This window comes from Phaethon lepturus, unplaced genomic scaffold (genome assembly GCF_000687285.1).
Source record: "Phaethon lepturus isolate BGI_N335 unplaced genomic scaffold, ASM68728v1 scaffold32879, whole genome shotgun sequence".
NCBI classification, from domain to species: Eukaryota; Metazoa; Chordata; class Aves; order Phaethontiformes; family Phaethontidae; genus Phaethon; species Phaethon lepturus.
In genome coordinates this window covers 18,471-44,228 of record NW_010562285.1, presented here as the reverse complement: position 1 = coordinate 44,228, position 25,758 = coordinate 18,471, and the positions used below count along the sequence as shown (strand labels likewise).

Genomic DNA, 25,758 nt, shown 5'->3' with positions numbered 1-25,758 from the left:
CTGATAATGCCACTGTCCTTCTTTATCTATTAGCAAACAAAATTCACCTGCTATGCATGTGAGTGAATATGCTGACGTGTCTCCTCTTTGTGAACTGTTTAAACTTTTAGATCTGTTCAGTGTGTAATACCTGGAAATTGCTATCATCTTCTAATTGGTGAGACGAGGGATTCAGACAGGGAATATTGGCATCGCTCTCAGGCTCTGAATTCAAAGTATCTTGTTTCAGTGGCATCCAGATGCCAATTTATAAAAGAAATGCTATTGTTCTGCATTGTAGCATTTTTTTGGAGACAATTTTAAAAAACAGAGGTTCTGGTGGGGGGTAATTGTTACTGGTTGTTGGTGGCTTTTTTCCTTCTCGCTATCTCATTTGCATCTGACACAAATTCTGTTACTGCCTTGAGCAGCTGCGCTATGTCACACTTTTTTTTTTTTTTATTGTGGGCAAAAGGAAGGAACTGCTGCTAACAATTTGTGTTTTAACAGGATGGGAAAACAGCAGAAGATCTTGCCAGAGCAGAGCAGCACGAGCATGTAGCCAGTCTGCTTGCAAGACTTAAAAAGGTTGGGAATGCATTAATTTTAACTGTGATATCTTTCATGTTTTTAAGAAAACCAAGAAAAGTTTGGGAATGGGAAGTAGTACAATAAGATATTCATCAAAGCCATTCTAAAAAGCTGTTGCAAAAATAATTCCTGGAATAGTGAGGGGTTTTTTCCCCTCTTCATTTTTAATTTGAAATTATGCCCTCAGTTCAAGCTAGTATGTATGCATTAACAAAGATGGCTAAGCAAGTCTGCAGCACTGATCTATTTTATCCTGTCTCTGACAATGCCTAGCAAAGCATCTAAGGAGTTTAGAAGAAACTGGAAAATCCCATAAGAGGATGTATTTCCCCATCACTGGTTAGATTACAGTTATGAAGTATGAGGCGTTTGTGCACCTTCTGGAAACTCTAATACCATGTGGAATAGTTGCCTGAGTTCTCAATGTCTTTTTTTAATTCTGCGATTTCAGTATCTCCAAATCCCCTGACAGCTAGAATGCAAAGGTGATCTGGACTTGTTGTAAGGCAGCAAGTCTGACATGTCTGATACGCATTGATTATTCTGGATAGGCAGCATCACTCATGCCATGAAGGTTCAGAGGCCACTCGCCTGGAGATTCCAGGCAACAGCCAGACCAGTTGAAAGAGTACTGTTTTAATTATGCTGTGGAAAACTGAAATGAACGACTATTTCAGAGTAGCAATAGAACATGGTGTGTACCAGGTATTGCCAAGGTGGAAGTAAAATCATGTCCTTCAGTCCCACCAGTAAACCTATACTTGCTAGGATGGTAAACTACATCGGTGAAGATGTCAGAAAGTGCCACAGTTCAGGCTTCCTTTGCAATGATAGGATTTGTCATAACAGGATCTGTTTTGCATAGTTGTATCCCCACATGGAACCCTTGCCTGTTTCTGCATGCAGATGGATAAATTTGTGCTTTAGTCATGATGTAAATACAGAACTAATATGAGTTGACCTAGAACAACAGGGAGAGGATCAGATAAATCTCTTCTGAAAGAGATGTTAGTAGCTGTAACTCTCTTCTTGATAGCAGAGTATACTTAATTATTAAAGGCCTGCCTATATATATGGGGAAAATGTATGATAGTTATATACTTCATTGGAGTATACTTTGCAATAGAGAATTTGATCCATGGAAATTAATAAACTACATCAAAACACTGAAAATATTCTACTACTACACAAAATGGTAAACATCATCTAGCAGAGAGCATACCTGACACTTATTTTCAGTGCCTTTGGAGGGTTTTGTCCCTAATAGCACACACATGAAGAACCTACTGTCATAGTAGGTTTTGCAGAGGATTTAGTATTAACCATGAGGGGGTGCAGTATTTGCATTGTGACTAACTTACTTAATAAATGCCTGTTAGCAAGGAAGGAACTAAATTATATGTGCTATTATTTCTGTCAAATTTCTCAGCTTAATTGCTGCATGCTTATAATTTGGAGAGGGGCTGTAGGTGCTCGTTTAATGACTCATCCTGCATATTAAACTCTACAAATGCAGAAGAACAGAGCCTCTCTCTCAGCTCCAAATGGGGGGATGAAGGAAGGGAGGATGAACCTAGTTCCTTTGCTCTTCCACCTTTCTGTCTCCTTGTTTCTTTAAAACAGGTCTTTCTGTGGCAAGAGATAGTTGGTAGTTTGCTGTCCTGCAGCATCCCCTTGTTGAATTGATTTTTCAAGCTCAGCTTCTGTGAGAAATGGAGCATCCATGTCTGATCGCCTCTTGCTGGGCAAGGAGAAAAGACGGGTTTGATTTTTTCATTCCCAATACTGTCTTTGGCAGGAACTGAGGGAGTATCCTTCAGATACTACAAGACAAGATACAGAGAGGTAGTGGGGGGAGCTCAAAGTGGAAAGCTCCTCTGTAGGAGATGTGATTGGGTTTGAGGAAGGCCTGTGTAGGAGGATGAGATGGCAGCTGTGGAAGAGACCGTGAATGCACACAAAGGGCAAACTGCAAGAGGAGTATTAAGTAAGAAGGCAGATCTATTGAGGCCTGTGAGTAAAGAGGGAAACCAGTCTGGAGGAAGGTGAATAGTATGTGAGAGGTCTTTTAAGATAAAGAAGAGTAAGTGGGAAAGGAGAGTTGAGAGTGGTCTGGGAATAGCAGTATTTACCTTGCAAAGAATTGAAGTGGAAATAAACAGAGAACTGGGTGGGGGGAGAAGGCAGAAGAGAACTCTCCCAAATACAACTAGCACAGAAAAAGTTGATGTAAAGAAGAGGGGAAATGCACATCAAGTTTTCAGATTGCTCAGGTGGTAGCTGTCACTGGAAAATTCTTCAATGCTGCATGTATATTGTGTAAGATTATGGATATTGGTTAGGCTACTGAATCACAGAGAATCACAGAATCATTAAGGTTGGAAAAGACCTTTAAGATCATCAAGTCCAACCATCAACCCAACACCACCAAGTCCACTAAACTGTATCCTGAAGTGCCACATCTACACATTTTTTGAACACTTCCAGTGATGGTGACTCCACCACCGCCCTGGGCAGCCTGTGCCAATGTCTGACCACTGAGACTCATAGGTCAGGAGAATGGGAACTTAAAGAAGCTAGCTTTTTCCCCTTTAGCCTCTCCATCAGAGGTCAAAACGATCTCATTCACTGATGTTGAGCCTGAAGTCATGTGTGATTTTCACAAAGACTCAAGTTGGCTCTTGAGAACAAGCACTCAGCTGTGCCTTGTTTACCTGTCCCTGCCCTTCTGCCAGTAACTGATCACTTGCATGATAAAGCAGATGGAGAAACTGATCCAGATGAACACCAGCCTGGGAAGAAAGCTTTATCTAAACCCAGTGTTTTGAGTTTGTTGGGAGGCAGAAGTTCTCTGACACACATTCTGATTCCTTCTTTATGTTGAATTTTAGGATACGCACCGGGGCCTTTTTATCCAGCAGCTGCGGCACACACAGAATCCTCAGCCCCGAATCAAACTGAAGCTGTTTGGACACTCTGGTGCTGGGAAAACAACCCTTGTGGAGTCTCTCAAGTGTGGCCTGATACGAAGCTTTTTCCGAAGACGTAGGCCTAGGCTCTCCTCCACAAACTCAAACAGATTCCCCCCATCTCCTTTGTCTTCCAAACCTTCAGGTATGGCTTCAAAGCTGTAATGTTTGAACTAGAAAACATTTTCCTCTTAGTTTGCGTAGCTCCTAAGGAAGAACTGCTAGCTGCATGGCAAAAGACAGTACAGGCTAAGTGTTTAAGAAAGCAAAGCAAGATGGAGATGGTATTGACTTCTCCGTGCACAGGCTCATACCTAAAGTAAGAGTGAAGAGGAGCAGCAGATGTGGAAGGTGTAGGCGTAGTTAAGGTTTTGTTTACTCACATGCTGCATAAGTGAACTTGTAGAGTGGAGACAGGACTTGTGAAGACTAGTGTTTATTTTTCTCAAAAAGTCCTAGGCTATGAACACCAGTGTCATGACCAGAGTCCACCATCGTGGTTTTGGGGATTATATTTTGTCAGCCTTATTGTTTGAGTAGCTTAAATGAACTCTGTGCAAAATTGAAACAGTTGCTGCATCTTTATGTGATCTTTAAGTAATAACAGAGGATTCAGAACTGCTTCTGATGCCATGGATTGCTTTTCCGTAAGGTACAGGAGTGGATTAGCCCAGTTAGAGGTGTCTAAAATTGCTTCCAAACAAGGTAAAAATGGAGGTTTTTTTAAACTGAAGTACATGTGTGCAAATAATAGGGAAACTTTGCCCATGTAGCACAAGTTGGCCTGTGTGAAGTAAGAAGAGCTGCAGGGTGTCAAGGAAAAAGCTAGGTTTGCACTTCAACATGTGCCAAGCTTTGGAAGAACCCACAGTTGCAGCAAAAGGTCACTGCAGGTTGTGTTCTTCCAAGATAATATTTGCAGATTTAGGTTTCATTCATTATTTTTAAGTAATGTTAGAACAGTGCCAGTGGTGCTTATCTCTAGTCGCATGAGGAAACTGTAAGGTACTCACAGAGTGGCTTAACAAGACCAGATACCTGGCACAAGAGATTATTACAGCATTTACTGTTCACTTAACACCAGGTGTCCACATCTGTGACAGAATAAAGAAATTGATTAAAAGAATTAATCAGAAGTTCTTGACTTATTTCTCTTAATTTACTGTGTCATACAAGGGGAGGTAAGTCACTCAAGCAATATCAGTTCCTGGAGGCAGTGCAGGAAGGTTTTGACTGAAGAGAGGTTTGGGTTTTTTTAAATTGGTTGGTACCAGAACCAGAGGATAGGTGTTATGCGTTCACACCATCATAAAATGAGGCAAGACTGCCAGTCACATTGGCAAATCATTATAGAAATAATGCTGAATTTGAAGCATCCACTTAAAAATAGCTTACCTAGATATAAAGCTCGGAAGTTGTGTAGTGCTGTGCATGCTTGTAAGTTGTGCATTTCTATGTAAACAAAGCTACTATGGTGTTGTTTTAATGTTTGGATTTTTGGTTTTTGCTTGTTTCAGTATCTTCTTTTTGGATTAAAATTCTTATCTAACATATAAGTGATGATATGGGTTGAGTGGCATAATCAGATAAACATTTAAACCAGCAGAGTTTGGTCTATACTCGATCATGTGCTTAGGTTTGTTTAAATTCTGTAAAAATAAGTGTGTGAATTCACCATGTATTTATTTACAAGAGCCTAAATATTTAAATGAAATTATAGTTATACAGCTGCCAGGTAGTTTATTTCTATATTATAACCCAAATATTAGAGTTCAGCGTTTAGTGGAGGAACGAAATCCTTACTTTGTCCACTAGATGGTGCAAGTCAGTTAAAAAGCCCTTTTGTTTGTCATTTACTCCTCGGAATTTGAATTGAGTATGAGCTAAACAAATTACTTACTAGTAAAATAATTTTGGTTAAGGGCCTGCTTTTCTCCCCTACCTCCCCAGGAAACAGTTGTTACACAGTGATATTTTTATCCTTACTTACAGGAACCAACTATATGAATATGTAGCATTTCCATGACAATAAAACCAGCCCATGCTATGAACCTGCAGCCCTTAGCTAAAAAAGCAGTGTATCTGCCACATAGAAGAACTTTAACTGTTGAAACCTCTAGTTCTGAAACAATTCATTTTTTTTTCTATGCTTCCCACCTAGCGATCTATCTGCTAAAGGGCAGTAAGTGTTAGAGGGGATCATTCTAAGATTGCCCTTTTCATCATTCAGAATAAGGATGTAGTTGTGTACGCTCATAGCTTGGTAGTCATCTCCTTTCTTTGAAGAGCAGTAAGGTTTTTTTAATCAGCTTTTATGCCTTGCATACTTATTTCAAAGTTAACTGGTTGTGATTTTCACATGGTTTGTAATCTCATTTTCCTTTCCCTGACCCAGTTTCAGTAAGCATTACAAATCTTTATCCTGGTTGTGAGAATGTCAGCGTGAGAAGCCGTAGTATGATGTTTGAGCCGGGCCTGACCAAAGGGGTATTAGAAGCTTTCGTTTCACCTGCTCATCACTCTCATTTCTCTGCTGATGACCAGTCCACCAAGGCCATTGACATTCAAAATGCCTGCTTGCATGGTAAGCAGAGCCCTGGGCTGGCATGCCTTAATGCTGTGGGACAGTTAATGCCATGTTGCTTGGTTTTTGTTTTTTTTTTTTAAATTAAAATCTGACTTGTTGTGGTAGTGACTGTGATTGAGAATCCAAAATTGGTGGGGTTTGGTTTGTTTAAGCAGAAAGTGAATCTGCATTAATTTCTCTACCTGTAATACACATAGTAATCACTTGTGTCAGATCCTTATACACAGAAATGTTTTTGAGATGAATGAGTGGGACAGGAGGAAAGAGGGATTTGGTATAATAGGAGTGGGTTGGCAGACCAGCTGCTAGTGTGAAGGCGCCTTCACCTATACTGTGTGTTGTTTGGGTATTTTATCAGGTTTAATCTGGTCCTCTAGACCCAAGTTTCCTCACCAGGTAAGTAGTTCCCAGCTGTATGAAGGACCTACCATTCTTGCCTTATGACAGGGCTGGAGCATGTTTGGTGAGCACTGGAGCTCAGCAAACATGGTGAGTGGAGCTTCTGATTTCTTTTTTTGAAAGGAAGCTAAGTGCTCTGCAGATGAAACCAGTTAGCAGTAAGAGAGGGCAGTCAGAGAAGTTGTCGTAAGTACATATATGGCTTTTGACTGCGAAGACCAAACAAACGGTGCATATACACCACCAACCATACTGGTAGTTATATAGGTGGTAAGATCTCTCCCAGCAGGATCTCTTCTTAATAAAGAAAATGTTTTGTGTGCATTAGCAGCTGCAATTTTGAGGCCGAGTTAGGATTAGTCAAGATTTTATTTTGGAGAGAGAAACCTATTTATGAATGCAGTATATGCACACTACACATGGAGTGACACAACATTTTCCCTAGATGCTGAAGAGTTTGGCATGTAGCTAAGGCTTGGTCTTTGTCCTGGCTCATTTCCTCTTTCAGTGTAAGTTGAAACCAAGTCAATTGCTGCAGTGAAGTAGAGTTGTGCAACAGACTGTTAGAAGGGGTTTCTTTTCTTTGTGTGCTGTCTTGATATAGAAGGAAAGTGTGCACATGGGTGAACTCTGAACAGCAGTACTCGTAACAGCAGATTTGAGGTTTCTGGCTGCTTCTAGAAGTTTGAGGTGCATCTTAATCAGCCTTTATTTAAATAGAGGTAGTACAAGTACGTCAGGCTTCACACTAATCCGATGGTGAGCCTGGAAAGTGCCATACAATGCAACACAGTAATGCTTTTCTCACCTGAAGCTGAAGGAGATGGCAAAAAGCACAGTGCTGTTGGGATCCTTAACATGGTGATTCTTCAGTCCTGACTTAACTGTGATGTGAATAGTACAATTCTGTAAAGAAAAGTGGCTTGAGAATGTCCCTCAGCTGTTTTTAATACCAGCAGTGTCATGTTAAAAAGAAAAATTAACGAAAATGTTAAGGCTTTTGGGGTGAGTAGGAGAAGAATGGGCGCTGTTACTCATGTTTTTCAAGGGAATTAAAAGAGCCATTGCTGTTGTGCAAGGCAAAGGCCAATTTAATGAGTAAGGCTGCATGCGTTTAACACACAGGTGCTTTCATGTGGCATCCAGCTGAATGTCCTAGAGAAGTGAATGCGAGAGAGGAACAGATTTTGAGAACCCAACTTCTCAGCCTCTGAGACTGACAGAAATCAGTTTCCTTCGTTCATGATGGCATTTGCAGTCTTGTTTTCTCACATGCATACCGTTTATCTTTGTGAAAGTTTAAATCAGATCAACTCTCTTGTTTGTCTTTCCATGGCAGGAAGATGCTTCATGCTTACTAAGTGATCTCCTCATCTCTTTGTTTTTCAGGAGTTGGTGATTTCAGCATCTGGGAATTCTCTGGGAATCCTGTGTATTTCTGCTGTTACGATTATTTTTCTGCAAATGATCCCACTGCAATTCACATAGTGCTTTTTAGTCTTGAGGAGCCTTATGAAATCCAGTTAAACCAAGTGACCTTTTGGCTCAGTTTCCTGAAATCCTTAGTCCCAGTTGAGGAGCCAATAGGTATGCTTTTCTGCCTGTTAATGAAATATTAGGGAACTATAAGATCAAGCTTCTTGTGTTTCTCTGCAACTTTGTACATCCTCTGTGTTAAGTGCTGTTACGTGTCTTCATCCCCATGTATTCAAACGAACTTTACACGAGGTTTCTTAGAGAAAGGGAATTTTATCTGTGGAACAAGCCTGAAGAGTTGTACACACCACTTAGTCCAGCTAAAAAGGGTCTTAAGGGTATCGTGCAGCCTCTTGTGGCACTGGGCTTTACATCCGTAAATGGCAGATGAAGTTTTATGTCAGATAAGCTGCATGGAAAAGTGTTTCAGAGGGTTAGATGCATTTAAAACTAGTTTTAGACACATTGCTTAAATTCTACTTACATCTAACCTAAATTAACGGTCTTTCCAGCATAACTTAGTCTTGTCAGTGAGAACAGGACAGAACAACATTGTGGAGTGGCATTACCTGTCAGTACAGGCTGCTTTAACATGTTTAACTAGAGTTATATTTGGAATTCAAAGATGTTAAACTTTGGTGCATCAAAGGTGTACAGAAAAGAGTATTTCTAGTAAATTTCTCTTCACATATTCTCAGACTTTGCACAGGTTTTAAGTAAGATTTACTTGTTTTATATTCAAGCTTTCTAACAAACTGAAAGTTACTTGGCAGACAAACAAATCAGTTTAAATAAATAGCCAAAATATTATTCCAGCCAGTGGTTCTAACTCAACGCTCATGGACATGTATAACAGTGCTAGGGACTTGCCAGACAAGCATATCAAATACTTACATAGTGCAAAGAGTATTTCCCCTCTCTCTTTGTCTTCTACTCCATTCTGTATGCATTATCTCAGCCAGATAGTGATAATGATGAGCTAAGGCAGACCTTCAGTTTTCAGTTCAGGCATCTGCATGTCCTTGATTTTCCATTTTAGGTTAAATTACAAGGTTAACAATATAAATGTTTGGATCTAACCAACATGAAATTAATTCTGGAAGTAAAGGCTCAGAAATTTGCAGAAAAGTATCAAAGCTGAAGATACAGTTAAGTTGCAATTGCTGAAAGCTTTTCACGGCTCCTCAGTGAAGCAAGGAAACTTACTTCTTGGTTTGACTGAGTTAGAATCTGAGTTAATTGTTTCTTCTTGCTGATCTAATTATCAGCATTATTTAAATACTTTGCTTAAATCAGTGTTTATACTGGTCAGCTCAATTTGGGTGCCCATGCATTTTTGTGCTATTACAAATATCTCAAGTAATATGTAGTAACTGATGTTAGCAGAAAACTGAAACTTTTGGAATTAACTTTCCAGTTATTTTGTCCAAGTCCTTTAGCTGCCAAAAAAAAATCTACCATTGTGAAAAATTTACCTTGAAGTGCTATGCAGAGATTTGGGAAGATGTGGCTTTTTATGAATGTATCAAGATTCTGTAGCGCTTAGTTGATGAAAACTGAAGAGTGATGTAAGCTTATTTCTCCCATATGAAGTTTTGTCAGACAAAAACAGCAGGATCGGATGTATTGTCTTTTTTAAAAATAGTCTAATGATGTCTTCTCTTTTCTGGAAGATCAGTTTGAGAAGAGATTGAAAACTGTGTGTTCCATACTGTCATCTCATTCATGCCATTTGTATCTTTCTTTCTTTCTCATTCTTTTTTGTGGTTTCTGCCAGGCTTTCCTACTTAACTCTCACCTAAGTGAGAGTTCATTGTTTGTGTAAGTACTGCAAAATAGCATTCATACCAATGTATGAATGTTGTAGACGTTTTGTGTTCTACTTATAACCCTGTACTCTGCACCTGTAGTATTAGCAACTATCCAAAGATTATGAGAAACCCTTTCAAGAAGCTGTTATTTTTAATTATTTTTCTTCACACTGCCATAGTTTATAGTTAATAGATATATCTTTAGTGTTATTGATTAATGTCCCTGTTAAAACAATAAAGTAATCTAGTATCAATGTATCTGATGTTATTCAATCAGTCTAGCTATTCAAGTTGGACACTATATACATAATGCTAAAGGCAAATAACAGCCAAAGTGCCAGTTTGGCTATGCTTAGGGTTGGTAAATCCACTGCAAAAGTGATTGGTATGAATATAAAATGTATTGCTACTTTCCTGGCTCAGTAAGACAGCCATCTCTATAGGCTCATAGCGAGGGAGTGCTCTTGTTTCTCTTCTAGCATTTGGTGGAAAGCTGAAAAGTCCCCTCCGTGTTGTTTTGGTTGCCACACATGCTGACATAGTGAATCTTCCTCGGCCTGTTGGGGGAGAGTTTTGGTATGACAAGGATATGTCATTGTTGAAAGAAATCAGAAACAGGTGAGTGGAGAGTGTATTTATATGTAGCATTTAAATATGTCAATTGGAAAGAAAAAATACTAAAATACATAGAAATATGTAAAAAGTTTTTACGTGGCTTAGGCTTGATGATATTTTGAGTATGTCCAGGGAGTTTACATTGTGCAAGAATAGAAACATTTACCAGTATTACAGTGAGCGAGCTGCTTTAAGTGAGTTAAAGTGAGCCAAGTGGTGCAAAAAATGAGTTGAGGCTCAGGAAGTCTCACCCTGCAAACACTGGGATACATCCAAAGGCCCGTATCAGCCATCTGTCTGACATCTTGGTACTCAGGTTTTGTACCAGTTTCAGAAAAGTGGGCAGCTCTCAGCTGCAACCTCTGGGTACAAAAGAGGAAGCCTTACAGGAGAACCATCCTTTGCTCTGAATTGATGTAGGGTGGGTAGGAAAAAGCTTAAACCAGGCCTGGTTTGTGAAGAGGTGGACATTGTGGAGTCCACAATGGACAAGGTCATCCAAGAGATATCTAAAAGTTAGGGAAACTTCTAGCCTTCCTCAGAAAATGTTTGGAGAGCATGCTAATTGTACATGGAAGTAGGGAATTTTTCATGAACATGCTACTGTATAAAGTAACAATAGCTTATATTCACAGTTGGCACATAAGTAACACGTGGTACAAGGAACTATCCATACCTGTGAGCATAGACACTTCTCTGGACTGTACAAGAAACAGGTGTAGGAATTTCAGCACAATAGTAGCAGGGCAGTATCTTGATCAATTGAAATAAACCAACAGAAAATACCTGTGTATAATCTTTGGTGTTGGGATCCTTTTAAAGGCAAATCAGTCCAGAGCTAGGAAAGTACGTGTGGTTGAAAAGTCAAAAGGAAGTGAGAAAGAGAGCTAGTGTCAATAACAGTGACAATTGAACTATTTAAAGTGAGAAGAAAGAAAACAACAAATACGGAGACCTTAAAAAGAATTAATTCCTTCTATTCTTTCTCTAGTAAAATGTTGGGGTTTGTCAGTACAAGTCCTGTAATGCAGTTGTAATTTTCATAGACATCTTCAGCCATCTTATTTAGGAAAGACAACAGTTTTCTCTCAATATCTGTGTCTATTTTCAAGAAAATTTGAGAACAGGTATACTGTCTGTGATTATAAAATATTTTAGCATAATCAGTACTTAAATGTTTTCATCATTCCTTGAAGAAAAATAACTCTTGTGTAATACTGAAGTACAAATGGATTAAGAAATAAAACTGGATTTGGGACTAAGTAAATAATTGCTCACCTTTTCTCTTTTAGGTTTGGAAATGATCTGCAAATTTCTGACAAGTTATTTGTCTTGGATGCTGGAGCATCTGGGTCTAAAGATATGAAGCTTCTCCGAAATCACTTGCAAGAAATAAGAAGCCAGATAATTTCTGTAAGTAATGTCTAATGGTCTACTGAGTAGGGCCTGCCAAAATGTGAAAATCTTGTGTAATAATTTCTTATTAATTTAGTGTTTACATTATGAAACTTAAGGAAATGTGTGCTGTTTCAATTTTTTGGCAGCATGCATGACAGACTTGGTGATAAACTCCTGACATCAAAGATTCAGTCAGTATTTTCAAAATTGCAGGTGTTTTGTACAGGTCACCAAGATGATCTCTCTTGAAGGGAAATTATTTGAGAATTTCATTTCAAAGTTACAGTTTCATATTTTGAATTGACGGTGATTGGATTCCAGAGTTGACAATTTTTTTTTATCTTTTTTTTTTAATTGGTGTAGTGTTACAGAGAAACAATATATTTCAGGCAAATAAGTTTTTCATTTAAAAAACCAACCGGAGTAGTACAGTTTCCTCAACTTCTAGAAAGATAATTCCCAAAATAGATGTGTGAACTGAATATATAACTTTTTACCGCACTCTTTAGCTGAAAAATACATGCTTGGAGTTGTATATATATGCGTATAGGTATATGTACATGAGACTAAAGATAAAATAGCCATAGTTTGATGTCATCGCCATGAATCCACAGAGACTTCCATACTGAGGGTGGCCAACTCAAGTTGTTACATAGCCTGTGCTAAATGGATTTAAAGTTCTTCATACCAAAGGCCCTCTTACTTGTGTGACACACCAACAAGACTCTTTGCAGCTACTTCTGATAGGTATTTTTTAAAAAATGAATTAAAAGTGAAGGTATTACTGAGTTCATTCTGTAGGTCAAGGAAAATGTTTGGGCTTATGCAAAATTCAGCCTATTTTACGTTCCCAACGCTCTCTTGATTTAATAAACTTTTATTCTCTCACAGAACTTTATTGTAGTGGTGGTCACTAGCCTGAAGTCTGGAAGGCTTTGCTGCATTACAAGTGCATCCTGTGGCTTGAGAGTGTAGGATGAAGCCATCAGTGATGTCCAAGACAATCAATAGATAAAAGTACCATCTTTATTTCTTATCTGGTACTCTGCTGTCTCACCTGTTGAAGTAAATTGGTCCTGTACAGGTATTGATGGGTACAGATTTTAATTAAATGTTGACAAATTCTGAAATAAAGATTAACTTCTAGACTCATGAAGGCAGTTGGTACACCTTGAAGTCACTGTTTCAGGTGGTCAGCACATTTAAGAAGGCAGGACTATATAAACCAAACTGTATTCCATGTCATGATTCTCTTTCTAATTGTGGCGATGTTTGGAATGTTTATTTATTTCAGCAAAAAAGTTCTTTCTGGAATTCACTTTATTAACAAAAGTTAGATCTCATGGCAAATGAATGCTAGATGGAAGAGTAAGGGTCCGTCACAAGGGGAACTCTTTAGACATGAATATACATCATGAACGTGTTAGACCTTGTAATCTCTATTAAAACAAAAAAACCAACAACAATAGTACTATTATTCTCAGCAGAGTAGAATTACAAATAGATGTTTTCTGTGCTTTTGTAAGACTTGCCCACCTATGACTCATCTGTGTGAAAAAATAATCTCCACACTGCCTTCTTGGAGAAAAATGAATGGACCCAACCAGCTGATGTCCTTGCAGCAGTTTGTGTATGATGTACAGGAACAGCTTAATCCCCTAGCAAGTGAAGATGACCTACGGCATATTGCACAGCAGTTGCATAGCATAGGAGAAGTAAGTGTTTTTATCTAAGTTGCATATCTTTATTAGCAAGGTAATTCTCTGGTAAAATATTGCTTCATGGGATTTAAGTAAATGTCTATAGTTGTTTTTTTTCCTCCTCCCTCTTAAGACATCATAAGAATGTCATAAGAAGAGATTGGTTAATATTGCTCTTTGTTATCATTACTGTCTTGTGGCTCCTGTTGCATTCAATATTATGTCTTTGAGATGGGAAAAATTACAATTTATTGCTGTAGTTGTAAGAATATAAAATACCCAGAAAGGGTAAGTATGCAGTCATCACAAATGAGGTAGTGCCTAATGTGTTTACTGCATATGAGAAATTTATTCTTAGAAATAATTTTGAAATTGAATCGTAGGATAACACCTTTGCATAAATAGCTTGTAGGGCATGACTAGGCTTTACAGCTGTTGGGCTCTAATGGCTTCGTTACTAGTGGAAATCAAGAACAAGATCTGCTCTTTGTTCTGAATGCTTGCAAGAAATTAAAATGCACTGTTTGTTTTTCTCCTGTCAGCAGTGTTGATTAAATGATTGGGTCAGTAAGGAAGGAGAGAAGATGGGGTATAATCTCGTACTTCACAAGATGTAAATAGTAACTTTCATATTTATAAACAGATTAACATTATACAGAGTGAAACTGTCCAAGATGTTGTGCTTCTGGATCCTCGCTGGCTCTGTTCAAATGTCCTTGGAAAAATCCTGTCAGTGGAGAACCCAAAAGCCCTCCATCACTATAGAGGTCGGTACACTATAGAGGACATCCAGCGTCTGGTGACAGATAGCGATGTGGAAGAACTGATACAGATTTTGGATGCCATGGATATTTGTGCAAGGGACCTTAGCAGTGGAGCAATGGTGGATATTCCTGCTCTTATAAAGACTGACAATCTCCACAGGTCTTGGACAGATGAAGAGGATGAGGTGCTGATTTATGGTGGTGTTAGAATCGTTCCTGTGGAACATCTTACCCCATTTCCGTGTGGAATCTTTCATAAAGTTCAGGTGAATCTCTGCAGGTGGATTCATCAGCAGAGCACAGAGGGAGATGCTGATATACGTCTGTGGGTAAACGGATCAAAGATTATGAATCGTGGAGCTGAGCTTTTAGTGCTGCTGGTCAACCATGGTCAGGGTATAGAGGTTCAAGTTAGAGGACTGGAAACAGAGAAGATCAAGTGCTGTCTACTTCTGGATTCTGTATGCAGCACCATTGATAACTTAATCGCCACAACCTTACCCGGCCTTCTGACTGGGAAATATTACCTTAGTCCTCAGCAGCTGAGAGAACATCATGAACCAGTAATGGTCTACCAGCCTAGAGACTTTTTCCGTGCACAGAGTCAAAAGGAGACATCACTAACTAACACTATGGGGGGATATAAAGAGAGCTTTAGCAGTATACTGTGTTTTGGGTGTCTTGATGTCTACTCCCAGGGAAGCCTAGGAATGGATATTCACATTTCTGATCTGAATTTACTTACCAGGAGAAAACTAAGTCGACTCTTGGATCCACCTGATCCTATGGGCAAAGATTGGTGCCTTCTGGCCATGAACCTGGGCCTCCCTGATCTTGTTGCGAAGTACAATATAAACAATGGAACACAAAACGACTTTGTCTCAAGCCCAGTCCATGCCCTTCTGCAGGAGTGGAGTAATGCTCCTGACAGCACTGTAGGTATCCTAATGTCTAAGCTGAGGGAATTAGGTCGCAGAGATGCAGCAGACTTTTTGCTGAAGGCGTCTTCTGTATTCAAAATAAATTTAGATGCTAATGGTCAAGAGGCTTATGCTTCCAGTTGCAACAGTGGCACTTCTTATAACTCGATTAGCTCTGTAGTGTCACGGTAAGAGCAGGTGTTTTGCATGGACATCTTTTCAAACTGCAGAAAGCATAAAAGATACAGTACTAAGAGTTTCTGTGCATTTTCATTTATGAGATTTTGCATCAAAGGATCTTTATCTTTCCCCAGCACCACATTTTTGTGCATAAACTTTCTACTTCTAACTGTGAATTGTTGCTCTTTATCTATTAAAAAGGCTGGTGTACTTCTGGTGTTTTGAAATTATTCCTGATACATAATGTGCTGCTTAATACTGCCATTTTCACTGGGAAGTCTTAACTTTTGGACTATGTACTGCAATTGTTTTATAAAATATTTCGATTCTACCCCTCAATGGTAGGGGAAAAGGAATAGCACATATTACCTGACATGTCTATTTCTTATACCCATTTATTTTTTCTTTTCATTGTGTCCTCTGCTTAACTTTTTTTTTATATTTATAAGGAGAGAAATCCACCATTTGTGGTCAGTCCGACTAAATTTAAAACCACATTGTTTATAGCTGAAAAAGCGAGTGCCTTTTGCAGAAGGGAGGGTGCAGTTGATTTGAATGACCCTGCTGGAGTTACAAGAACATGCTACCTCTGTTTCACTTAAATTGTCTGCATGCTTATTATTGCAAGTGGTGCTTGCCTTTCAATTTTTCCTGCACTTCTAAGACATTGGTCATGACTCACGCAGAGCATTCTTGTGCCAGTACTATGGGTATAGACGTGTGATACCTAATCAAATACAGTCAAATCATAATGTGAAAATCTCTTAAACTTGCCAATTATCATACTTCATTATTTCCATGCACCTCAGGTAAAAGTTCCTATCATTATAGAGTTCAAAGAACACAAGTATTGGATACTGCAGAATAATATTGTATAGCTGTCAGTTGTAATTTGTGTGTAACAAAGGTTTTCTACTATTAGATCCTGCATTACTTACTTCCTGTACTTGAAAACTTTGATGGGGATAAAAACAAAAAGGAAGCAAGGTTTCTTGCAGTGATAACTTTAAAACTGATATGAGGGAATATGACCCATTCTCTGTTCTAAAAAGCATGTAACTTTAATGGTGCGATGTGTGTTTGTTTATATATATTGTATGTACATATATTAATACTATTTTTTCCTTAATCTTACAATGTAGTAAAATTTTAAAGGATTTTTCTACAAATAAACTGTTGCTTGTTGCATCCTTGTCTTTTATATTCTGTAGCTGAAAGGGACCGAAACTTCTCTTTTCCTTCTGAAGTTTTGGGAACCTGCTGTTTCACTTTAGGGGTTTTCTCAATACATGGGAGAAATATTTATTTGTTTACTGCAGAGGTGGCCTCTCTGCAGCAGAGAGATTTACATTCATTTTGACAAACGGCAAGCCAAAGCACTTTGCTACATAGCTTCTCCTTTGTCTTTTTTTACAATGAACACCAAAACAGCAGATACGAGTCTGTGATCAGGAATCCTCCAGATGATGCTGTGTTGCACAGGGGGGAGAATACTGCGTTAGAGCCTGTGCTGAAGTATGATCCTTTACGTTAAGGATCCCCTCATCACATGAGGGGCTGTGCTGCTGCTGCTGATGATGATGATTTAAACTCTGGGCATCGCTCACTGAGAGCTGCACAGGCTCCGTACAGCACTCTGTGCGGGCAGCTCTGCACAGTACCTCCTCCGTGTCTATGTTGTGAAGGAATTAAACAGACTCTTCTTAAAATGCTAGTTGCCATTTCCCACTGCCTTTCTTTGTGTATTTTACCCTCGCTTCATTAAATCCTTCCCCAGATGTTGCTGGGCTCCTTTGAGGACTAGACTTTAAAAGAACATTTAACAGTGAGAAGTATGGTTAATGAGCGGTCCTACCCTGAGGTGTCTCTGCTCTGATTCTCTCCTGCCTCTGACAAACTGAGTTCAGCATCGCCCACCACTGCTCAAAGTTGCTCAGCGAAGAGCCCAGCTTTCCACAGCCCGTATTTGTGTTACCTCAGGGCCACCACCACACTTCACCTTCCAGCTGTGGCTGTGTTCTGCACTTCTGTCACGTTCTGGTATGCGGAGGGGTCTTATTCACAAGACTTTCAGCTTTTCTAGCGGGCTTCTTTAGGCCTGTTCTTCAGGTGTCAAATTTGGAGTTACCTTCACTGAGCCTTGTGTGCCTGCAGAGGAGTGGGACTTGGTATCACAAGTCCTGTGAGAGCAGAGCCTACTGTGAGATGCGTTTCCCATGCAGGGCTGTCAGTGGTGTCTGTTAGTCTGGGATTTAATTCACCGCTGTACTGCTTGTGGTGAAGTGGCAAGATTTTGAGAAACCAGGTAGCTCCTCCCCTGCCTGCCTCTCCAGGTGCTTTATGCACCCTCAAGACGCATGGGTGACTTACCAACACTGATGCAGTAATCTTTTTTGTGTGTGTGTGTGCTTTTTTTTTTTTCTTCCTCCCAACAGGGTTTTCCTGACAACACTCTGCTTCCATTTACTGTAAAATGCAGCCCTGGGAGCATAAATTACTTAGTGGATGCTGTGCTGAGTCTTTGAATGCCAGTCACAGCCTATTGCATCATTTACAGTTTTGATGGTAATAGGTTCAGGAAAGTGAATCACAGTCATAGGATAGCTTTGGATTGCTTTCCTATAAATCATGTGCCACTGACATTAGGAAAAAAAAAAAAACAAAACACCAATTTGTCCTAAATGACAGTTTTGGGGAAGAAAAAAAAAAAAGCTTAGCAATGTAATAAAAGTGGGCATCCCTTCAGTTGCCTCACTTTTATTGATTACCTGTTTTGTTTTGCGAATGCAACTAGGAGCAGAGCTTCATTCCACAATTTGTAGAACTGTGTTTAAAATGCAGTGATCCTGCCTGACTCACTCCAGAAATGGAGGAACTGCAGGTCTTTGCAAGATCAAAAAGCTTTAGCCATAAATGTAAATTATGTATAGTTCGTGCAAGACACATGGTAAGCTCGGACCCCACCAGTGAAATAAGTGAAGCTGGACATTAACCATTAGGAGTTCCTGTGTCTTCTTTGTACTTCTTTGTAGCTTCAGAGCAGAGCTTCTGAAACACAATTTTGAGGATGAAGCAGATTAGCCCCAATGTTTGTTTTCTCTTCAAAATCTTCATGTAGACAAACACTCAAGCCTGCAACACAGTTGCCCAAGGCCAAGATGCATGGCAGATGATCTTGCAGTTTAGAAATGCATGTTACTGACATCTGCACTCAAATTACAAAGAAATTTTTTGAAAAAGAAGATGGGGATGAAGCAAGCATTTTGGTGCAGACCATTTTTCCAAGTAGAGTATTTTCTCCCTGTTATGCAGCAGCATGCATGGGATAGCAACGTACTTCATATTGCTATTTGTATTAGGTTTTACTGGTTTTGCGCTCTGTGGGAGTTTTGCTGCTGACCTGACTGGTGAGTTTGGAAAGCCACAAGAGATCAGTGGCTATATGCAAATGATTTTGAGGGTGGGACAAGAAGGGCATCCAGAGGTGACCTTGGGTGGAGGTGGATATATATGATTGTTCTTGCCTTAAGAGGATGTAATCTGGAGACAGCCGCAGGTTTTAGGATCCTTGTGATTCAAATGATTGAGAAAGAGTTAATGAAGCTACAGGGGTTTAGCAACTCCCAAGTGTGAAGAGATTGACAGAGCCAGAAGGCTTAGAAAGGAACCACAGCACAGTTTCCTGTTTGGTCAGGTCTCTAGGGAGAGCGATGGTGAAGGTGAAGCTGTGGCAGCTAGCTGCGTTGGAGCCAATTCCAGGTCCTAAACCTCTGCTGGCTGCACTGCCCACTCCAAGGAGCAGTTTCCCGTTAGTTCATTGCAACCTTTGTATTCCAAAGATGTTGTGTTGCAGCACCATTGTTTAAAACGGGTGCCTCGATTTGAGTCGTGTCACTATTTCAGCTTTGCCAATGCAATGGGAAAGTTACATGCAAACTAATGGCCGAGTTGTAACTCCAAACAGAGTAATTGAAGCATGCTGTTGGCTAAAACCTCTTTTTAGGTCAGAGGAGATGGAGCAGTGCAGTATCTTCTTTGAAGGTAACATGAAAACACTATGTACAATATTAAAATTTATTTCTATCTGAGTTTTGTTTGTTAAACTCAGTCCAGCAGGTCAAAACTTTAAACAGGATCACAGATGCACTCCCATATCCTTTCAGTCTTTGCCTGACTTTGAAGGCAAGGTAGTGGGTAGAAAAGAGGAAGAAAATCAGTTTTTAACAATGCCTGAGGTGCTTTGTTTCCAGAAGGGTTACAGCCAAGCCACTCACTTTGCAGGTAGAAGTGTTTGGGTCTCCAAAAGTCAGGTGAGCTGTAGATAGAAGAGGACTGATAGTATTCCTCTGTGTGGCTACGCTGTTCATCATAACAAGTTTTACAGGAACAGTGGGGCAAGCAGGTAATGCTGCCTCAAAGCCAGATGAGGATCTCGGTGAACCTGGTTCAGGTTTGCATTAACCAAATTGACCTAGCATTTCTGCACCAGACAGACTACCCTATCCAAAACACGCGTATTTAAAGATCATTCCTCAGAATGCAAACCGGGACCCTCTTGCCCAAACTCTGGGTCCTGCTGTCACTAAGCCTAGGCCAACCTACACAACTAATACGCACTCACATCTCCTGTGCGGAGAGGAAGACTAGGAAGAATCCTGTGCAGGGAGGTATGGGGTCTTGAACAGGAATAAATGCTTAGGTGTTACCCACTGCAATACTTCAGGCTTTTCTAGGGGCTCTGTGTCCAGGTTTGGGAATATACACTCTTGCGTTTAGAGAGATCCAGAGTGCAGCTCGGTGAGGCTTCTTCCCTGTGGACTTGGGCAGTGTCACAGCTGCATATGATCAACCTCGAGAAGCTCCGGGCCATACGTGTTGGAAGTTTAGTCGAGAAGCTTCTGCTGCGCTTCAGCAGTTGAGGCTGGGGAGCGGGGGTTGACCCTGCAAAGGGAGTGGGACTTGGATGAGTGAGTAAGGACTGGCTGAGACACCAGTATGTGGTGCACAGGGAGGGGAGGATAAAGTTGTGCTTTTCAAAACTGTTCTTGGAGAAACATGGGAGAGAAAGGAGGGCTCTTGCATTTAGGGGCCTTAGACCACTGATGCTGTTAAAGGATCCCATCTGTATGACTGACTGAGTCTCCGTGTGCTTCACTTTTTGAGCTGCTCGTTGCATTGAATAATCTGTTCTTTTAGCCTGGCCCCAAAGAAGTATACTTCAGTCATTTATAGTCATTTCCCTCTAGAGATGAATCAGTCTCACTTGCAAACCCCCTACACAGGACTGCTTACAAGCCAAAAATGTGTGTAACAAGAGTGAATCAGCTAAGCAAAGGGAGTACAGAGAGAAGGGTCATCTGCTGGGGAGCACGGGGATAACATCAGCAAATCCTGCTGCCACTAAATTTACCTACAAAGCACTACAACTTCATAGCACTGGCATCTTTTTTTGGTTCTTTCTATTGGTGGCGAATGTGAAAAAAAGATTTCTGCAGAGTGCTGAGTGCAATCAACTGCTGCTAAGCTTTTATTACTGTGCAAAAATAGAGGATACTGTGGAAAACAGAGGCTTGAATTTTGTGCCGAAGGCCATGTGTCAGTGCACATGAAAGCCAGTGCCAAGCCCGGGTGAGTTGCAGGACAGAAGCATATCCTAATCTTCTAAGCCTACAGTGTGGAATATTTCATCATTCCTAAAGTACATATCTGCAGAAGAAGCAGGAAAGAGATTATTCTGGAGGTGTTTCCACCCATTAAAGGCTTTGATAGCTAGGATTAGGTACTTATACATGAGGAATTAAACCACCATGCTCTACAACGAGAACACTTAGAACCAAAATTTTCTACAGACCCCTGAGGATTGTGTTGGCAGTTGGAGAATATTGTAGCAATTCCCCTGGAAATCGTGGAAAGGAGTGAGTGACCGTAACCGAATTAGCATCAGATAGGATGGGCTAAATTTCCTTGGTTGCTCAGGGTCAGAAGGAAATGTCGCTTGCAGCTGTTAGACCTGGCAGTCAAGTGCCAGCAAAGGTTTCAGAGGAAGCTTGAGGCAGTGACCTGCAGTATCAGTCTGCTTACAGAGGTTCGGAAAGGAGCTGCGTGAGTGCTTAAACCGATGGATTAACACAGTTTCCACATAAGCTTCAGGAACTGAATCAAGGCTCAGAGCTTGGAAGTGCCACTGGGAAGAGAAGGATTTCCAGAGCTTCTTATGCCAGGTAATACTACCTGGTTGAGAAGTGCTCTGCAAAGCGGTTTTTGCTGCCTTCTCAGGAAAACATGAACAGGACCTAGTCTACTGGTGTCGGTTTGGGTGTGCAGGGTGGGTGTGAAGAATGAACACAAAGCCACCAAGTGACCTCCCTATTAGCCATTCATTCTCTAAGGCCAGTGTTTGTACTTAAAACAGTGTTTGTTTGTACTTAAAAAAACAGGAAGAGTATCTTTTGGTGGAAGGTCGAGGAGTGTTACGGGAGGAACCACTTCTGCGGCTGTGACTTAGCACCATGCAGTTATCCTATGTCTTAACCATCATGGTGAGGAAAGCTCTGTAGGAGCCCCCATAGCCACCAAAGAAAAGCCTAAGTGTCAGGGAGAAATTCTGGCTTGTTTTATGCATTCTTCTTCAGTAAGGATATTCAGTTATTCCTATGTTCCAGTCTTCCATGCTAGTGCAGTAGTTTCACCATAGCCCTACCGGACCTGCCTTTCTGCTTTTAATGACTCACCGCAGGACACAGTGCCACATCACACATGCAAAATGCTGTCTGCAGCACCAGGCGAGCTGGCTGTTGCGTGCAGGAAGAGCACAGGTCAAAGCAAATGGATGTGGTGACGGCTCTTGCTGGCCAGATAAACGTGGTGGTCCCAGGGCCTCTCTCTACTGCCAGTCCAATCATGCTCCTGACTCCAGCACAATTCAGCCGTGCAGTGTGGATGTGACCTCTCTGAATTTCCCTTGGCTTTAGCTGCAAATACAGAGTATCATACCTGTTGAAGAGAGTAGAGGGGCAACTCTCTTACGCTTTTCTATATGGTGTGATTGACTTGAAGCATCTTTCATGTTCGCCAGTGAGCTCAGGAACAGACTTCGTTAAGCACAAAGGGATCTTGCTAAACTCAAGTTTGACATTCCCATGTATATGTATAAAGCCCAGCACCACTGCATCAAGCAGTAAGGGGAAGGTTCCTGCCTCGTTCAGTGTTAATTAGGCTCCACTTTTTCATTCCCAGAAGTGAAGCCAGTTTCTATACAAGTGCTGGAAACCACTTGTTTTCAGCAAGTGTTTTTCGTCTCCATCTCTGATCCACCTTGTTTTTAGGATGTGTTTTCAGTGAAATCTCTAAAAGAAAAGTTTTCCCCAGCAGAGAAACACAACCTTTGGCAGCAATTTTCTACTCATATGAGCTACTAATAGAGACAGCCGCCGACTGTTACTCTGACTGGTAAGTGAAGTAATATGCAAATTGTTCCTGTCACTAGAAGAATTAGTTTCAAAACCTGATAGAAGAACCTCATTTATTCCACTATCAATCTGGAGCCACAACTCCTTGTTATGCATCTACATAGTAACTACCGCAGCAGAGTCATGACTTCCGTATGCCTCTGCATAACAGACAGAAATGAATGAAGACTACCCTCCCTAACAGGTATTTAGAGGCTTGTATATCTGTGCATATGCAGTAGGCACAAAGCTTGTGGTTCCTTCTATAGGCAGACTTGGACTTCTACAAGTACCGCTTATGCCACTGCAACCTTATTCTTAATATCCACCAGGCCCAAAGCCATATTTTGCATAAGCTAAAGCCCAGATTTCCATTTGTAGCTTGGAGGAACTGACCTGCAGACCTGGTCTCAGCCCTACTCAAGAGCTTACATTTCTCTGCCTATCCTCTTACTCTTGTTATCTGCCCACAACTCCACATGTTTGTCCAGCTGAGGTGAGCCTCAAAAAGTAAAGTGTGCAAACAGTGCTAATGACGATTTTGAGAAGCTGTAAGGTCAGGTGCAAGTAAGGTCATTTCAGTTGCAACAACAAGCTGGTTTTATTCTCTTTCTGCAAATTCCAGTTTAAAAAAAAATCTGCCAATTCAGTCATTTGTCTTTTTCAAGTCTAGGAAATGTAACGGAGTCTTGAAAGCTTGTAGTAGAAGTGATTTGGGCTATATTCCGAAATACAACTACTAAGAAATTGGGCTGAAATTGCTCATTGGAAATATTGTCCAAGAATATTGTCTCTTGTGCCAAGCAAGAGTTTGACTCGTCTCTCCTCTGCTTGGTAGAAATGTTTCCTGTCTTTGCTCAGCAGAAAACTCTCTACCATGGACCAGAGGGTGCTTCCCAACACTTAAAATCACAGCTGGAGGTGTACAGTGTAGGTGCACATTTCTGTAATTCAGACAAGACCTCCATTAGCACTGCCAACAACAGCGACTTCTTGACGTGCTGTGTTGCCATCAGGCAGGGTGTGGTGCTAGGTTATTAAACTGCCTCTGCCACTTAGTTTTCATCTGACACATGCTTAATTGTGAGGATGTCCTTCCTCTTGTTAGTCGTTTGAATCAGTCCAACTGTTGATGAGAGGTGTTGTCCAAGTCATGTTACAGTAAAAATTATTTATAAGACACAGCCGTAGTAGTGTGGTAGAGCCAAGTTCAGACTCTTGACATTTTGCCTACTCATGTTTCCCAGCATTAGCCAGGAATGGCACCATCTTATTCCTCATGGGCAGAGATGTGGTAGTTGATGTGGCCAAGGGACTGTCCTGGACTCCCCCATGGAGAGACAAGGACTGCAGTGCAAAGCCTTAAGTGTGTGTGTGAGAGAGAGAGAGACTCTGTTCAATGTTCTCTGGCATCTCCAGGTATTCTTATTAATTACATGAAAGGGGGCTGGTGATGAAAGTAGAATGGGAATGTGAAAAATCAGGAATTGTGTGAAATCAGTGACTTCTCAACCTTGCCAAATGGTTGGGGATGTTACGTACTAGTAGCTGTTGATCAAAGGTGCAGTGTTCAGATGCCAAGAACTGAAATAGAGTCTAGGGTTAAAAAAAGGTTGGTGTTCTTGCACAAGGAACAAATTCCACAAGCCATCTGACTTTGCTATATCACAAATAGCTATAGTCCTTCCTTCTGAGTTCTAGTCCGTTGGGGCACCAGATTTTGGGGATGGTTTCAAATCTGGGAAGCCAGATGTGCTCTCCCTAACCTCTGCTACCTGAAGCCTATCTGTGATTTCCAGCTCCAAGGAGCCGAGTAAATAAAACATTTTGGGGACTGGGAATGGAATAATTAAGAGTTGCAACAACCAGACTAGAAAACGTATTATCAGCATTCACCTTTGTGAAACATCTGTAGGGAGCAGAGACAGTTTTAAATGGCAGCAGGAAGCACTGACAAATCCTCTGCATTACTCCCCATGATGTAGCCAGGGTCTTGGGAGAGGGAGGCCCTGGTTCATCCATAGTCCTGGCAAACAAGGCACCTGGGAAATAAGGTTAACCACTCTTTCTAAAGCCAGCCCATGTTCTGGTATGTGTTCCTGGACAGCCCCGTACGTCCAGTTCTGGCAGAGCCCCATTACATGGACTGGGAGAGGGAGTCCAATTCTGCCCGGTCAGTAAGCGCAGTGTTCAGCTCCATCTAAGCTCTCTTGGAAAAGAAGCACGGTGGAGGTTAGTGGGAAGCAGTAAACAAAACTAAGCATGCAGCAGCTAACGTAACTACGTGTTTGGGGCACAGAGAGAGGAGCAGGTGCTCTTCTGGCCGACAGCCACGGTTCAAAGCCCTAGTCCATATATTTTGGTCAGGAGACTGCTGGCAACTGATAAGCAAATCTGTCCAAGGTTGACGTCTCTTATTTGCAGAGTAGTTGGTGTGTGCGTGTGCGGGTGTGCTTATAGCCATGCTCAGGGCAGCTGACAGGGTTTAGATACCCCATTGTAGCAACTTCTGTGTTTCTGACATTTCGCTTTTTCTTCTTTGTATCTTTAACCCACAATATTTTCGCAACAATGGAGAGAGATAAACAGAGAGTTTGTAAATGTAAGGGCAGGTGAAGTTGATGCTGGCTGGTCTGAATCCCTGCTCAGCTTGACACAGAAGAGACATTAACCATGTTCTGCCATATCTCAGGTTAGCACTCTAGTCTCAACACTGTAAGATTTGATGGTCCATTTTCCCAAGTATCTTAAGCTAATCTAAAGCTGTGTTGCGCTGAAAGGGGAAGTCCTGTCCTCTCCACCCTTGCTTTGCAGTCTTTTGGGCTCAAACTAGTACATCTGCAGCCAGTTCAGCTGACTGATCCAGCAGGAAGCCATCACTTTATTTTGAAGGCTTTGTCTGAAGCCCAATGAGCTTGCTG

The 25,758-nt window shown here is 40.9% G+C and overlaps 1 protein-coding gene across 1 annotated transcript; it reads left to right on the top strand.

Moving 5' to 3' along the window:
- Positions 1–489: 489 nt before the first annotated feature.
- On the top strand, positions 490–15,644 carry DAPK1 (death-associated protein kinase 1; the record flags this gene model as incomplete). The annotated part of the gene is made up of 8 exons (XM_010294211.1): positions 490–567; positions 3,462–3,684; positions 5,935–6,123; positions 7,915–8,112; positions 10,292–10,430; positions 11,720–11,840; positions 13,352–13,540; positions 14,169–15,644. Coding segments are annotated over 8 exons (2,370 nt in total), but the record flags the coding sequence as incomplete, so codon positions are not given.
- Positions 15,645–25,758: the final 10,114 nt, after the last annotated feature.